Source organism: Hyperolius riggenbachi, chromosome 1 (genome assembly GCF_040937935.1).
Source record: "Hyperolius riggenbachi isolate aHypRig1 chromosome 1, aHypRig1.pri, whole genome shotgun sequence".
NCBI classification, from domain to species: Eukaryota; Metazoa; Chordata; class Amphibia; order Anura; family Hyperoliidae; genus Hyperolius; species Hyperolius riggenbachi.
This window is the reverse complement of record NC_090646.1, coordinates 218,520,374-218,538,221: the sequence shown is the minus strand read 5'-3', so window position 1 is coordinate 218,538,221 and position 17,848 is coordinate 218,520,374. Positions and strand designations below refer to the sequence as shown.

General features: G+C 42.9%; 1 protein-coding gene across 4 annotated transcripts in view; it reads right to left on the bottom strand.

Moving 5' to 3' along the window:
• The window catches only part of SEC24D (SEC24 homolog D, COPII coat complex component), a 181,688-nt gene that overhangs the window by 8,829 nt on the left and 155,011 nt on the right, over positions 1–17,848 (bottom strand). For all 4 annotated transcript variants that reach the window (XM_068280585.1, XM_068280593.1, XM_068280612.1 and 1 more), the window contains exons 17-22: positions 17,127–17,272; positions 14,670–14,808; positions 12,194–12,312; positions 9,182–9,361; positions 4,289–4,480; positions 402–491 (exon numbers count right to left, since the gene is read on the bottom strand). In XM_068280585.1, coding sequence (XP_068136686.1) covers positions 402–491; positions 4,289–4,480; positions 9,182–9,361; positions 12,194–12,312; positions 14,670–14,808; positions 17,127–17,272 — 866 coding nt within the window. The remainder of the gene's footprint in view (positions 1–401; positions 492–4,288; positions 4,481–9,181; positions 9,362–12,193; positions 12,313–14,669; positions 14,809–17,126; positions 17,273–17,848) is intronic.

The following is a 17,848-nucleotide window of genomic DNA, read 5'->3' as shown; positions in this document are numbered from 1 at the left end:
ATTTGGGCGCAGCCGGCGCCTCCATAGACTACAATAGGAATCATTCCTATTGCAGCACTCAGTGAGTAACGTCGGCTCTGTCAGAAGACAGAGCTGAGGTTGCTTAAAAACATAATAATTCGGCCTCCAGCAATCGCTGGAAGCCGAATTATTTCATTCCCCCACTATCCATGGTGGTCTGGAGGGGGAAAGTAATTAAATCGGCCCGGACTTGTGCAGAAGCAGGATCAGCCATATACCGCTGTATCCTGCGCCCAAGTCTACCGGCGCCGATTTCAAATGTACTCCACTTTCTGTGCTGTTTCACTTCACAGATTCCGTAATCACCCCACTAACATTGTGTTGCATATTGTGATTTGTGCGGGTAAACTAGTACATGATTATTTATTAGGCTCTCCTACCTTCATTGAGAATGAGCTTTTGCTCTGAATGAATTCCATGATTTTCCTTAATTTCTTGGAATAGAGACTGTCTAGTTGTGGAAGGGATGTCTGAAATAAAAGAAGAGAAATTACTGAAATCAGAGCACAGCATATACTGTAGATGTCTATACATACAGTTATTAAGGATTTATTTAACACGGTAATGGTGGCCATACATGGTACAATTTTTTCATACAATCTTACCATTTCTATGTAATATAAGGGAACTGCCTAAATTATCCTTTCAGTATATTCACTTAATTTACCCTTATACTACATAGAAATGGTAAGATTGTATGAAAAAATTGTACCATGTATGGTCACCATTAGAAAGATCCAGATAGTCAGCAATACTTTTTGGATGGTGTGATTGCCCTTGTAAATAATGACTATGAACTAGGGTATCAGTGAATAAGAAGTAGAGGCTGGCTTTTGTGCAAATGAAACTTTCACCTTCTAATAAATAGACCCTAGCAGTGTTCCCCAACCCTGCCCTCAAGGCCCACCAACGTTGCATGCTTTGTATAAATCCACAGAGGTAGTTAAAGCTAATGTGTACCGTTTTAAAAATAAAAAAGTCAGATACTCACCTAAGGAGAGGGAAGGGCTCGGTCCTAATGAGCCTTCCATCTCCTCTCCCGGTGCCCGGTCCCGCGCAGGATCCCCCGTAGCAGTATTCGACCAGTTCGGTCAAATACTGCCACTTCTGCCGCCGAAGGGATGTTTCGGAAGTCTTCGGGAGCACTCGGGCTCGGTCCTAATGAGCCTTCCATCTCCTCTCCCGGTGCCCGGTCCCGCGCAGGATCCCCCGTAGCAGTATTCGACCAGTTCGGTCAAATACTGCCACTTCTGCCGCCGAAGGTATGTTTCGGAAGTCTTCGGGAGCACTCGGGCTCCCGAAGACGGGCCACTCCATAGTACACATGCGCGAGCGCCCTCTATGATGCACTCGCGCGTGCGTGGTATGGAGGAGCCCGTCTTCGGGAGCCCAAGTGCTTCCGAAGATTTCCGAAGTCCCCGCGGTGGCGGATTTGAACAGAGGATCCACCGGGCACCCGGAGAGGAGAGGGAAGGCTCATTAGGATCGAGCCTTCCCTCTCCTTAGGTGAGTATCTGACTTTTTTATTTTTAAAACGGTACCCATTCACTTTAATCAGCTCTGACTCCACCTGTGATTGTGTGTGGTTTCCTGCAAAACATACTGTTGGTGGGCCTTGAGGACAGGGTTGGGGAACCAGTCCAGGGCCGCCCATGGGGCGGGGTGAGGCAGGTTCCTCAGGCGTAAAATTGGGGGTGGGGGCTGCAGAGCTGGAGGGGGTACCACTGCTCGTCACTTCCTGCAATGCTGCCCACTTGAGCGACATTGCAGGAAATGGCGAGCAGTGGTACGCATGCTGGAACATGTAAGGAAGAGGTAAGTAATTGCTCCCCCGCCCACTGCCTGACCAAACGCTGCGCAATCAGCTGGACAGGGAGAGCGAATGGGGGGACCCAGGTGAGAGACGGGGGTCCGACCCACCGCTGTGCCCGCTGCCCCACTTCCTGGCTGCTATACCCTCCAGGCTACCTGGGAGCAATTATACTACCTATGGGGGGGGGAGGGATCTCTACTCTAGAGTAAAAAGATACATTTCAAACTCGATCTGAGGTGTTGGGGGCCACTTATAATTTCCACATAGTCTAAGCAATGTCTTTTTTTGTTATTTAGAAGAAAACAATCATTAAACAAAGAGAACAATCCATATCACTGGCAGCAGACACCCATACTTGTATCAAGACCAATCAGGGCCGGATTTGTACTCTTTACCGCCCTAGGCCCACTGCCACCAGCCGCCCCTGAGCAACAGCATCTTAACCAAAACTCCTGCCACTCCACTGCCCCCCACCCCCCCATTGGTCTCCACCCCTATACCTTTAGTATAGGTAGCCAGATGCCATTCTCCTTCCTCCCCTTCCAGCATATGTTCAATATTAGAAACACAGCGCAGCAGAAGCAGCCAGGAGACTCTGGGCTGGTCCCCAAGCTTGAAATGGGAACAGTGTCACTATCCCTTAAACAGGTCCTAAACAATCTGAAAGGTATTCAAACTTGCAGCCTGCAAAATTGTTGTCCCCTAGGTGGAAAGACTATTTGAATGTAAATTACAATCACTCTGTGTTCTAACAGACAATTGTCCTAACGACTATGTGATAACTGTCACTCTGTGATGAAAGAAATCTGCCGCTGAGGCTGCAGTCTTCACAGTTCTTTTGTTTACTCAAGCTCATTTAGCAAACAACAACTCTAATCCCAAATATAAATGCAGAGTTCAAAAAAAGCTTTCAAATAGATCACACTCCGCAGTTTACAGCGTGCAATAGCCTGGAAGAATTAAATACAATCACTGTCAGTACCTCCATAGCAGGATTACCTGATTTTCACAGAAGCTGTTGCAGGAAGTTCATCTTGACTCTGTGTTGCAGAAAGTCCGTGCTTGACATGTGCCTCCCTGCCTAACTGTATTTAGTGCCCGGGCTTTCTCCTCTGTGTCCCTGTGCTGTCTGCTTGTTGTCTTAGCAGCAGAGGCACTCTCTTCACCTCTCTGCTAGGCTGAGGCTCCTGCACTCACTGATACTTCATCCTCCCCGCTCTTTCAGCTCAGCAAAGTTGCGACTCTCTCTCCAGTCCAGCCAGCGTCTCTCACATGTGACTCACCGGCACGTTACCGGCGAGTCACATGACAGTAATCGCTGGAAAGAGAGGCGCAACATAGCTGAGCTAACAGAGCGGGGAGAATTAAGTATCGGCCCAGGAGCCTGGCAAATGGGTTAGTGCCTCTTCTGCTGCTGCTCATGAGCTCCACTCCTGCTGAGTTCGTAGCTGCCTGCAATGTGCGCAAAACAAAGCAGGGCAGTTGCGGACCAACAGGATTCGTGTACTGCGGCTGACACCTATTAATTCTGTAAGTGCTTGTCGCCCTTTCTTCTCAGGCGCCCTAGGCAGTGGCCTTGGTTGACTTGCCACAAATCCGGCCCTGAGACCAATTACTACAGTGTGTGTCAATTTACTATAAGTTTGGACATCTTCATAGTCGCTTGTATTTACCTGGTACCACGGTGTGGGCGAATGCAATTTTTGCTGGCAAACCTGCTGTTAATCTGGCTATTCATGTCTAATTTTCTTTTGCATACAGTAATACCTAATATTGTAAAATAGCTGACATTTTCAGAAACTGCAGAGTGTTATGGTAAAAGGTATTCTCTATACCAAGCTAAAGTATTATCCTGCAGTACTTGCATAACTGGATGAAAGTTCCATGTGTAACTTATCTTGCTTTGCAGAAGAAATATATACCGGTATATTAAGGTATGTCATCTTTATCTCCCTACTACACTGAAAGAGAGGACTGTAATGATTTGTTCACATTATAAATCGCAAGTGCTGAACGCGTTTGTGTGCGCTTTTTAAAGTGATTTTCCCAGCGTTTATTGAGCGATTCGCGATTTTTATAAGCGCTTTTTTGGGCAATTTGAGCTTTTCTTTCTGCAGGTAATCAGAAAGTGAACTATTTGACCTGAAACTGAATATCTTTAATGTATTTTCTAATGAAAAGCTCACAAAATTGCTTATACTGTACAAGTGCTTTCTAAAGCGCTTAGCAATTTTCCTATACCTTGCAATGAAGCACAAAGGTTCAGAAAATGGTGCAGGACCCACGTTTGCGATTGGAAAGAAAGCTCAATGCTCACGTAAGAACACTCACATTGAAATTCATTGTTCAAGTGCTTTTTAAAAACGCTAGCACTTAAAAAAAATCTCGAAGCGCTCACTGTATGAACAAGCCCTAACACTGCAATGTCACAATAAACTATTATGGATTACTTACAGCTTCTGGAGCAATGTGTGCATAGGAAGGCACATTAAATATCCCTTGGATGAATTCTGGTGGTGAACTGACACCCAGCCACAAGAACATGCTGATGCCATTAGCCAGTAGGAATATCCCCGAGTCTGACAAACGCTCCTCGGAACAGCGGACAGCTGAAGGAATGCCATCAGTCTTGATATCCATCGTGTGCTTAAAGTAAATTCACAACACCACATGGTTATTTAAACTCTCATTACAATTTAGACCTGGTTTACGAAGGTTCTCCAAATTAGGAAAATAACAGAACTAAAAGCTCAACAAAACCCCAAATCGAACAAGCAATCATGCTGTTAAATGTAGATTATTTCAGCTTTTCCTGTTCAGTAAGCCAGCACCTATTCAGTAAGGAGTCCTTGGGCTAGACTCCCTAACATAGCTACTGGCTGCTGAGCGTGCCTAGTGGCTGCAGCTCAAGCGCTGTAAGTCCGCCAGGAGAAAAGCGCAATATAAATGTTATTTGTCTTGTCTACCTTTGAATGAAAATTGTCAAGTTCAAAAGCCTCTGTGAGGCCTGGAACCCACTAGACCGTTTTTTTAAGCGTATAGGGAGTACTCCCTAAATGCTCTGCCAATGTAAATGGATGGGACAGATTCCACTAGAGCAATTGCGATTAAGGAAATCGCAATTGCAGGACATGCAGCATTTTGGGAGCGTTTACATTCTAATGAATTGTATAGGAGAAGGGAAATCACTCCCAAAATCCCTTGCAAAACGCTATCACAAATCGCTAGCAATTGCGCTTTCTAGTGGGTTCCAGGACTAAAGCTGTATTTGCCTGCAGCCATGCACCTATCCATTCAGGCTTAAGCCCTCTCTACCTTGTTGTTTCCTGAAGCAGAATTAGGCCACTTCACTCTGACATGTTGTTTTGCATAGTATCTGATACTGTTTAGGGCTCCACTAATTCAACTGTTACAATGCAGAACATGCAGTTTGTTGCTACGATGTACACGTTGATGCGCACAATGTTAGCCAATGAAGGTGTACATCGGTCTATTGGTCAGTTGCTTCTTTGCCTGCAGCACATCGCATGCCACTGCAAATGTTGTTTTTAGTTGCAATATATGCAATTTATAATGCAATGTATTGCAGAGCCCCCAGTGTGAACCTATCTGTAAGGATCTGTAAGAAAAAAATATTGCCCATATGGGCTACTTACCTTGGGAGGGGGAAGCCTCTGCATACTAATGGGTCTTCCCCCGTCCTTCTCTGTCCCTCCGTTCCAGCGATGCCAGCAGCCAAGCCCGATCAGATCCGCTCTACTGTGCAGGCACCACGCAGTAGAGCCGATCTGATTAGGCTCAGGTGGAATGGGAATACCACTACTGCGCCTGCACAATGCTCACACAGGATTGTTATGATCCTGTAGTTCTGGCGGATCTCAGACGGCTGATATCGCTGGAACAGAGGGACGGGGGAAGCCTTATTAAGATCCAGAGGCTGTCCCCTCCTGAGGTAAGTACCCCATGGTGGCACTTTTTTCTTACAGATCCTCTTTAAGGCCTCTTGCACACTGCAAGAGATTCAGATTCAGATTCCGCTTTTTAATCAGTTTTTACATCCGATTCAGATTCCGATTTGCAGTTTGCTCCCTGCACACTGCAAATCGGAATCTGAATCGGATGTAAAAACTGATTAAAAAGCGGACTCTGAATCGGAATCACTTGCAGTGTGCAAGAGGCCTAAGTCCTTACAATTGCTCATTATTCACTTTCTCTGAACTACGTAGAACTGCCTCCTGATGTGACCACTGCTATATGGCAACAATTCTAATAAAGTCAGGCAGCTATCATTCTTTCTACTTTAGTGAGTAGTGACACATGATCAAGCTTGATTGACTCACTCAGCAGTTGATTCCAGAGGAAGTGGGAAATAAGTAGTGCAGTTTCAAGCACATTTGGTCAATGAAAAAAGGTATTCTGCCCACTATTTTTTATATTGTAACTCCAGTTACATAATTTCACCTGTAGTAAGAACTTCTAGCAATTCACCCAGGGCAATCTAAATGTATGATATGCTTCACTGCAGGTGTGAGCGTGACTGTAGAGCTGCTATCACACTAATCTTTCAGCAAACCACACTGTGGTGTGATGCCTTCCTGTAGAGGGTTAAGGTGGCCATACATCAGGTGACTTGGTGGCTCTTCGACCATCTGATTCCATTATTATAATCGGAATCGGATGGAAATTGGTGCCGCCAAGTGGATGCCCGACTGACAATGCGACCTATTTCGGGCTGAAATTGGTCACATTAATCGATTGGACATGCTGCAAAATGTAGAGACGACATGCTCCATCAGGTGCGCGGCGGTAATGGTGAGCGACATTGGGATGAGCAACAAACGCAATGAAACCCCGGCGCTGTCCCCCCTAATGTAGAATGTCGTTTCCTCCCAGTGCCCAGTGTATGCTATACGTTACCTGTCCGCGGCCTCCGCTTGCTCCAGGCTCCCTCCGCTCCCCAAACATGCGTGGCATGTGGTTGCCTAGTAACGTGGGTACATGTGTGACATCTGACCTCAAACAGGCACCCTTACTAGGCAACGACGTGGGGCGTGCGTGTATGGACATTCGGAGGAAGCCCCGAGCAAACTGAGGCTGTGGACAGGTAATGTATAGCATGCACTGGGCACCGGGGGGCATTAAACATTAGGGTGGACAGCGTCGGGTTGGTGAGGCAGTCGGATGCGGCATCACAAGGCCGATTCCTGATCAATTTCAGCATGAAATAGATTGGGAATCGGCCTGTGGTGTATGGGCAGCCGACAGATCTCTCTCTAATCAGATTCGTATACAGAGAGATTTGTCTCTTGTTCGAATCTGCCCATCATCGCTAGATGTATGGCTAACTTTCGAAGCTTTTACCCTGACAGCAGACAAGCAGGACTGCTGAATAACATGAGTTAGTTACATGTTCACTACCGCTCTCCAAGGTTCTCTAGTCTTGGAGAAGTTTAGTAAACCAGGTTTACAGAATGCATCTATAAAATGAGCACAATGAAAAAGACACAAAATCAGTAGAACTTTCTTTTTAATATAACTCATAAACAACTTACTGCATTGCATATTATCTAGCCGATATAAACCTAATTTTCATTTCATAATGTGGTTGCACTTCTGTGTATCTTCCTTAAAAGCAACTTTATTTAATATACAGTAAAATGTTGTTAAGATAACAGTACTTTTGAAAGTAATGAAAAAACAAATAAAGTATGCTAAATGAATAGGAGATAAAAAAGACCCAAGATAATAGCTTCAGAACTGCGGTCAATAGTTCAGGAAATCACAAATAAACAAGAAGAAGAGCTGAAAGTCAAAACTTCTCCAAAGTGCTTCTTAAAGGTAACCACCACACTGTACTTGTGGGCAGCATCTCACCGCAGATTATTACCTGTAGTTACAAGGTCAGCAGTCACATTACACTTCAGTGATCCAAATAAGTTGCTGAACATCATCGCAGAAATCGTTTCACTGGTTGCCAAGAAACAATGGTCTATAGATGGTGGCTGTAAGGGGGAGAATCGTTGCACTAGGCAGAGAGACAGATACTAGCAGTACTACTGCCTCCAGTCTTCTGCCTGATTGGGGTTACCAGGATCCTGCTGCTGGCCTTGCCTGAAAGGGAAGCTGCTAAACCCCTCAAAGTTTTAGTGCTTCGTTTCTGTTCTTCCCACCAATAGAGAGACTGTCTGTATGTTATGATGTCATACTATTGCCATCTGTAAGTAGCTAATGGAGCATTGTTTATTGGAAACAACTGAAAGTGAAAGAATATCTTGTGGTAATGCATGATAACCAGCTTATGTGGACCAATGAGGTTTGAAGCTCCTTACACACAGTACTTAGCTCATTTTGGTGCGGTGATTCTTCAATCATCAATCGCAGGACAAAGTTGCCAAAAGGTCGCATTGCACCTTGATGGAGCCACCATACAGTGAGGCATTCAGTAACATTTAAGTTTGCCTCATTTCCCATGTAAACATGCACGTCGTACTGTTTATACACTGTAGACAGTGCGTTACTGTGCCGGTACGAGCCCCTTAGTGTGATAGCCCCATAGAACTACCATTTATATCGTGCTGTGACCCATCTGCATGGCCCCAATGCGTTACGTGAGCAGATGTCAGTCAGGTGACACGCCGGAAGGATGCAGCTGCAGGAGTAAAGGAGACCGGTGCCTGGAGGATTTGTAAGTTGTTTCCGCTGTGTACCGCTCTGTAAACCTAGACAGGTATTCCCCTCCCCCTGCAGGATGTCTGAGTTCTGGTTAACAAGGACTTTACTGTATTAAAATAACAAGTTAAGTTTTAAGCCAGCACTCAGGCTAGCTTAAAGGAATCTAAGTAGCATTATAATAAAATTGCCAAATGAACCCTAAGGTAATAGTTACCTAAGGGGGCTGCTTTGTGGCTCCTATGCCCATATAGATGCCTCCATCTTCTATCCCCCCTGCTACACAACCGCAGGTTCCTGCTGGTTCTTCCTATGTTCTCATGCAAGCTGGGGATGCATGATGGGAGATGTAGGTCCCCATTGATGTGGTTACAGATGTAACCACATCAATTGCAATTATTATTTTATTATGCTGTTCAGATCCCTTTAACTTTTCGCTGATCAATTATAAAATAAGAGTTTAGATGTGAGGCTTCTGTGGAAAAAAAATGAGATGCACTATTTTAATAATAATGCTAACATTTGCTTAGCGCTTTTCTCCTGCAGCACTCAAAGCGCTGGAGAGCTGTGTGCTCAGTAGGCCACACTGGCATAGTAGGGAGTCTTGCCCAAGGACTATTCACTGAATAGGTACCAGTGATACGGAAAATACATACAAGCATTGCACTAATCACTTACCAGAGGGATAAGCAGCGGGTAGAAGAAGAGCTGGGAGCTGGCAACATCCATGGACATGAGTAGTTGTCTCTGAAACGCCCGCTCATCAGTGGCAATCTCCGGACTGCCCACCAGAATCTCATTCTTTAACAAGCAGTTCATGTAGACTGGAAGAACTTTCATGGAGTCCGGAAGGATAAGCTAAGAAAAGAGATTATACATTTTACTCTTTGGAGAAAACACTGGTAGTATTTTTTAAAAGTCCTGAACAGCCACTTTAGTGAATCAATTACTTGAGAATACTGATACAAAAAAAACAGCTTCTAATTCCCAATGAGTTTCATTCAAAGCCCTCTTACATCCTTTAACTTAGTTATTACGTGATGTAGAGATATGAATATACTTTGTGAATCTTTCACCCTTCATACTGATAATTCTATTATTTTTAATTTACACTGAGCAAAAATATACACGCAACACTTTTTGTTTTGCTCCCATTTTGCATGAGCTGAACTCAAATATCTGAAACATTTTCTAAACACACAAAAGACCTATTACTCTCAAATATTGTTCACAAATCTGTCTAAGGGCTGGTGCAAACCAAGCGTTTTTGGTAGCGATTTCAAAACTGCTGGTGCCTGTGAAAACGCTTGGCTAATGTATCTCAATGCGATGGTGCACACAAGCTGTTTGAGGTTTTTAGCAAATGTGGCTCCTGCAGCATTTTTGCGGTTTGCAGATGCGTTCCTGCCTCAATGTAAAGTATAGGAAAATCTCAATCCGCTCTGAAAAACGCTAGATCAGAGCGGTTTTCCAGGCGTTTTTGTTACAGTAGCTGTTCAGTAACAGCTTAAGGGCTCATTCACACCAGTGCACTCCTATCTGCTTTTTTTTCAGCAACATGTATCTGTAACATGATGTGCTGAAAAAAAGCGGACAGAAGCGCACAAAGTGTGAATGAGCCCTTACTGTAACAATATATGAAATCTGCTACACAAAAACGCTCCAAAAAATGCTAGGCATGTTTAGAAAATCCAATTAAACATGCCTAGAATCGCTCTAAAAATCTGCTTCTAAAACCTCTAGCGTTTTGCGGATCTGCTAGAGGTTTTTGGTGTGCACTGGCCCTAAGTCTGTGTTAGTGAGCACTCCTCCTTTGCCGAGATAATCCATCCCACCTCACGGATGTTACATGCCAAAGTGCTGATTAGACAGCATGAATATTGCACAGGTGTACCTTAGACTGGCCACAATAAAAGGCCACTCTGAAATGTGCAGTTTGACCACACAGCACAATGCCACAGATGTCACAACGTTTGAGGGAATGTGCAATTGACATTCTGACTGCAGGAATGTCTACCAGAGGTGTTGCCCGTGAAATGAATGTTCATTTCTCCACCATAAGCCGTCTCCAAAGGCATTTCAGAGAATTTGGCAGTACATCCACCGACTTCACAGCTGCAAACCACATGTAACCACACCAGCCCAGGACCTCCACATCCAGCATGTTCACCTCCATGATCGTCTGAGACCAGCCACCCAGACCGCTGCAGCAACAATCGGTTTGCATAACCAGAAACCATCTGCATGCTTGTCGTCCTCATCAGGGTCTGGACCTGACTGCAGTTTGTCATCGTAACAGACTTGAGTGTGCAGATGCTCTCATTCGATGGCGTCTGGCACATTGGGGAGGCATTCTGTTCACGGATGAGTCATGGTTTTCCCTGTTCAGGGCAGATGGCAGACAGCGTGTGTGGCATCGTGTGGGTGAGCGGTTTGCTGATGTCAATGATTTGGATCGAGTGGTCCATGGTGGCGGTGGAGTTATGGTAAAGCCAGGGGTATGTTATGGACAATGAACACAGGTGCAATTTTGTGATGGCATTTAGAATGCACAGGGATACCATAATGAGATCCCGAGGCCCATTGTTGTGCCATTTATCCACGACCATCACCTCATGTTGCATGATAATGCACGGCCCCATATTGCAAGGATCTGTACACAATTCCTGGAAGCTGAAAACATCCCAGTGCTCATGCCAGTCTAAGGCACACCTGTGCAATATTCATGCTGTCTAATGAGCATTTTGATATGCCACCCCGTGAGGTGGGATAGATTATCTCAGCCAAGGAGAAGTGCTCACTAACACAGATTTAAAGTGGCCACTAATGATCCAATTTCTAGCGAAAAATCGTTAGAGCGGTCAGAAATTCTGATTGGAAGTGAAATCATTCACTACACCATCAACGAACCAATCTGTGCTACATATCTATCACAACCAACAAGAAAATTCAAATTTTGGTTCGCCGAAAATCTAATCGGACGACTGATTTTATAATCATATGTAATTGATCGTGCCCATCAACTGAGATTATTTACAACGAATCCGAATTTCTGATCGCTCGAACGATTTTTTGCTAGAAATTGGACCATTAGTAGCCACCCTTAGACAGATTTGTGAACAATATTTGAGAGTAAAGTGTATTTTGTGTATGTAGAAAATGTTTCAGATCTTTGAGTTCAGCTCATGCAAAATGGGAGCAAAATTGAAAGTGTTGTGTTTATATTTTGTTCACTGTATTTAGCGCCGATATCTTCCACAGAACTTTACAGAGTATCTCTAGTTCTCTCACTAACTGTTCCTCAGAAGGGCTCACGATCTAATCCCTACCATAGTCATATGTCTATTGCAGTCTAGGGCCAATTTTAGGGGAAAGCTAATTAACTTATCTGTATGTTTTTGGGATGTGGGAGGAAACCGACGCAGACACGGAGAGAACATAGTATGTTTTACTCCTTGTTTTGTGGTGTATATATATATATATATATATATATATATATATATATATATATATATATACATATATATATATATATATATATATACATATATACATATATATATATATATATATATATATATATATACCAGCACATACTACTGCAGTGACTTCCAAACTAAACCAGAACTGGTGCTGAGATAGGTTGCAGCTCCGTAAAGCAGTAAAGTATTTTCAATGATTTGTACTTACTTGACTAACAGCTGAAGGACTTGCACAATTCTTCCTATAGCACGCCAACATGTGTGCAGTCTGATTAATCAACACATCACGCACTGTCTTCAGAGGGTGGTGCAGGATTGCTTTGTAAGCTAGAATCAGAAAGGGCAGTGGAAGGTTTGAATCGAAATGCACACCAAACATATTATTTAACCTGTTAAGTTACATAGTTACAGTTATTTTGGTTGAAAAAAGACATACGTCCATCGAGTTCAACCAGAGAACAAAGTATGACTGCGCCTTGTATTATACAGTAGAAAAAAAAACTACCTGCACTGTACTATCTGCATTATTTACATACAACATATACAGTACGTGGAGCACATGACAACTGTGATCCACACATGAATGCTACTATCTGTCACAGCCAGGTTATATATCCAGTGGGGATAGAATGACAATGGGCTTGCTTGGAGTGGTGTTATTTATTGAGCAAATTACAAGTTGGATTATATGGCTCTGTAAAATAGGCTATATGTGAGCTATTAACCACTGGTTTTGCATGAGTGTTCTCAGGGATATAAAGGTATGATTTGCATTTTCACTCACTAATCAAAATCTCAATGCATTTTGGACCAGGTACCTTCTTGCTCATGTATACAGTTGTTCAGAGGCACGAAAGTGAAGTAAACTATTTTAAAGAGAATCTGTATTGTTAAAATCGCACAAAAGTAAACATACCAGTGCGTTAGGGGACATCTCCTATTACCCTCTGTCACAATTTCGCCGCTCCCCGCCGCATTAAAAGTGGTTAAAAACAGTTTTAAAAAGTTTGTTTATAAACAAACAAAATGGCCACCAAAACAGGAAGTAGGTTGATGTACAGCATGTCCACACAGAGAAAATACATCCATACACAAGCAGGCTGTATACACCCTTCCTTTTTAATCTCAAGAGATCATTTGTGTGCTTCTTTCCCTCTGCAGCTATCTTCCACTGAAGTGTCAGGCTGTTTCCTCCTGCAGAGTGCAGACAGCTGTGCCTGTATGTAATTCTTCAGTATGTGAAAGCCCAGCCAGCTCAGAGGACGATTTATCCAGCTTGTAAAAGATAATAGAGCAGAGAGAAGCTGCACTAATCTAAATAATACACAGGCAGTGTGCAGAGAGGGGCCTGGAGGAGGGAGATGCATCACAGAACCACAACACTGAAGAACTTGGCAGCCTTCCAGACACAGCCTGACAAGTCTGACAAGAGAGAGATAAGTTGATTTATTACAGAGATGGTGATAGTAGAACGTGCTGCAGTAAGCCAGAACACATTAGAATAGCTTTTGGAACTTGTAGGATGATAAAAAGCAGGATGCAATTTTTGTTACGGAGTCTCTTTAAAGCATTTTAAAAAGGATGGACTTGCTTACAATGGTGGACTTACTTCTTCCAAGAAGTCTGAGAGATGCAAAATAAACAACTTTATTGGTCCAAAAATACAACTCTATTCAAAATTACAACTAAAAACTTAATGTAATGCCTGGCAGATCTCCTGCTTTCTTTCAGACACTATACCCCGATCTAGTGCCGCAGCTCTGAGCTCGGCCCACGTCTTCCCCAATAGACAAGCCCCCGCTTGAACAGGACACTGAATATGTCTCCTGACTTTGGTTACCCTCAGGTCTTAACGTGCAAGATATAGCTGCTGAGGCAGAGAAAGCCAGAGTACCAAGAGAGCAAACAAGACTATGCAGCTGAGTGATATTAGGTAGTAGAGTGGAATGCTTTTGTGGAGGAAGTTACACAGATCAGACTAGAAGCTATGAACAAGGAGGCAAGATTGCTCAGAGCGACCGCAGCTCTGAGCTTCCGATAACCACCACAAATAAATAAAACACAATGGTTGCTTAGAGAGACCGCAGCACTGAGCATCTGATGTCCACAACACTGAGTAACAAAGACAGACAACAGACAGACAAATGGAATGTTTGCCAGCTTCCGATAACAGTCACAATAAACAAGACACAATGGTTGCTCAGTGCGACCACAGCACTGAGCATCTGATGTCCACAATACTGAGTAACAAAGACAGACAACAGTCAGACAGATGGAATGCTTGCTAGCTTTCAAATACCCTCTGTTTAGGAAGGCAAAATTATACCTAGCATAGTTTAATCAATGGGTGAGACTTTTGATTTTTTCCATCTTTTTCATATACTGTATATTTATATTTCTTGCTAGAAATATAATTTCTAGATTGTTATGTACAGAAATGTATCCTGTAACAGCTACTTTGGGAAGGCCTGGGTAACAGCATTCTGCACTAACAACAAAACAATAGGGCTTGCTCTAAAACATGTTAGAAAATAGAAGTGGGCCTGAGTGCTGGAATAGAGCCTTACCTGTACCATACAGCAGCTAATTAACCCCCCCCCCCCTTTTCCTTTATTTCATGATTTACCGGTAATGTAGCTGATTTAACATGGGTAAACCTTTACCTTATAAGGTCAAAAATGTACCTGATTTAGCGAAGAAGTTTATGAGGGCATCTGTCTCACAGCTCTTGTAGAGATCTGCAAGCTGGGAGCTGCAGGTAAGGCTGATGTTATGTACAAGCAGACGTCTTTGGCCACCAACGGTTGTGTACAGCAGAGCACACTAGAGGGACACAGGTAAATACATGAGCTGCAGGCAACATGACAAATGCACAAAATACAGATATACAGCTTATCCTCTACTATGACACATCTAGCAATGCAGGTGCTGAGGGCAATGCAATAAAATACTAATGCTTACCTCTTCATTTCACAGAAAGCAACAGAAGGTTCAAGTGATTCAGATCAGTGAATTTTTCCCAATAATCAGTACAGTTATAATCCTGCTATTGGGGTTCACTGAACACTTATAACAGACACCCTTCTATTGCTTCTGAACTGCAATGGCCTACCTTGTAAAATGTAATTCCCACTTCTTGTTTCCTCCCTATTCCTATACATTGTAAGCTCGCAAGGGCAGGGCTCTCTCCTTGTCATCAAAGTTGCTGGATACTTTGTTAATCATGTTATATTTGTCACTGTAAATTTTACTATGGTACTTTCCAATTCTGTAGTATGTACTAATATCTGTATTCCGTGTATACCATTGTCTGCATTTGTATGTACCCTTGTTTGTCACTTAGGCCTGGAACCCACTGACAATACCTTACTAAGCCATTTCTAAGCGCTTGTGATTTGAAAAGCTCTAGCTAATGTAATGTTATGGGTGTGATACCACATAGCATTCCATTAGCAAGAGCTTTTCCAAATCACTAGCGCTTAGAAAAGGCTACTAGCCTACTCTGTAGAGCGCCACAAAATATGTTGGTGCTTTATAAAACAATAATAATGACCAAAATAGGTAAATGTTACTGTAATAACACCACTACTGACACTCAAATCAGAGTTTGCCAGGACTCAACACACACCATACAATCTTGGTTATTCAATCTTACCACGTTTATGCAGTATAAGAGCTTAACCAATCAATCATTCAAGGTATTTTCAATCTGTTGGCCCTTAACAACATAGATTTGGTAAATCTGTACAACCAAGATTGTATGGTGTTTGTTGATCTTTTAGTATCCCACAGGTGGAGCAGTGCTTTTCAGCGCTGCTAGATTTGGGTGCAGCCAGTACCGCCATAGACTGTAATGAGAATCAGTCTATAGCGGCGCTCAGTGAGTAACGTCGGCACCGTCAGAAGACGGAGCCGAAGTTGCTTAAAAAACACAATAATTCGGCCTCCAGCAATCGCTGGAAGCCGAATTATATCATTCCCCCACTATCCATGGCGGCCTGAAGGGAATAGCAATTAATACGGCCCCGACTTGTGCAGAAGCAGGACCAGCCATATACTGGCTGTATCCTGCGTCCAAGTCTACCGGCGCCTATTTCAAATGTATGCTCCCACAGGAATCAGACTACCAATCGTTTCATGCTTAGTATTATACAGTAAGAGCATATGAGTGATTCGTGGAGATCCATCAATTCTGTTCAACATGTTACTCCATATACAGTATAAACAACAACATTAAAATATGGAATGATAACAAATATGCAGTTTTGTCATGGTCTGTAACTGAATAAAATGTGTAGAATGCAGCATCTCTCTATATAATACTGGGTGATACTAAATCTCTGTACAGCTTTAGTAGAGCCATAGTGAGCTGAAATTACCACAGGCTTAGTATTATGTAATGTTTTCAAAATTAACAGAATTGGTGTGCGTCGTGCGGGATTGCTATTCTGCATTCCTCACACGCTTAATGTATTGAAAGACATTAATACAGAGTGTTTTTTTGCGATTTGGAGCGATCTGAAAGTGCTGTTTTTTTTCTTGCATCCTGTGTGCAATGCAGAAAAATTGAATACGGTATGCCAAAATGTCCATGCTAATTTGAAGTTAATTGCATAATGTCATGTATATGAACTTCATTGATATTCATGGAAAAAAATCACAATTCAATAAAATTGAATACATAACAAACACAACAAAATAAAACTGGAACCGAAAAAAAAATAATCAAAAAATGCAGAATCGGAAAAGTGAAAAAATGGAAAAGGGCTCTAAATGTGGCTGAAAATCGGGATAACCATGAAGGCTAATACCCTGTACCCTTAACATGGCCTCATACAGTATGTGGTCAGGGGGGCGTAGCAACAGGGGGTGCAAAGGTAGTGACCGCATCAGGGCCCTTGGGATAGAGGGGCGCCGAGGGGCCTACCCTCAACCACAGTATTAGCTCTTTATTGGTCCTATGCTGATAATATTCACTTCTATAGATTATTAGAATAGCAGAATAACATTAAGGGGTTGCAGTTTCCCATCCTCTTCCTGCACCTTTTGGGTCACTCTTTTTGGCCCCAAAATTAGGTTTATACTCGAGTATATACAGTACATGTAATAATTCATCACTAAAATGTTCAGGATGGAAATACCTGAATCAGCGCTCCTGTATCCTCACTTAACTTGTCATCATGCTTAAACTCCACTGTCACTGCCTTATCACTGTCAACAGCAGCCATTTCTACATCTGTTGTATTGTTCATGTAAAGGGCACCAAAGAAATCCGTGGCTCTAAATCCTGCAAGAAAAGAAGAACAAACACGATCATGCCATTGAAATAGTCAATACAAATGTTCATCTTGTCCATATATTAATAATTATCGCTATACATAAGATTTCTAAATAGGAATGCATTCCTATAAATGTAATTTCAATATGGAAAAGTATGCTCATGGAAGCTTACTGTGCAATGACCAGGCAGTTGGCATAGGAAACTACAACAATCTGAAACAGGAAACAGTGTTGCCCCTTTCTGTCCATACAGTATAGCAGACATAAATAATCACAAAAACGTAGAAAAAAAAGGATTACAGATGTTTTGGAAATATGGGTCACAGTACATTACCATGATCCTCCTCTGCTCTGCTTCAAGCTTTGGATATGGGACTTTGGATATGCTGCAATGAGGGTTCTTTACATTTCATGCAGCAATGCTTAAAGGGGTTCTGTGGAGGCTAATAAAAACAAAAAACTAACACTTATCTGGGTCTTCCATCGGCCCCCTGCAGCTGTCATGTCCCGCCTGTCCTCCTACGATTCTCCGTTTCCCGCCGCCGATCCGGTCTAATTATTCGTCTAACTAGACGAATAATGC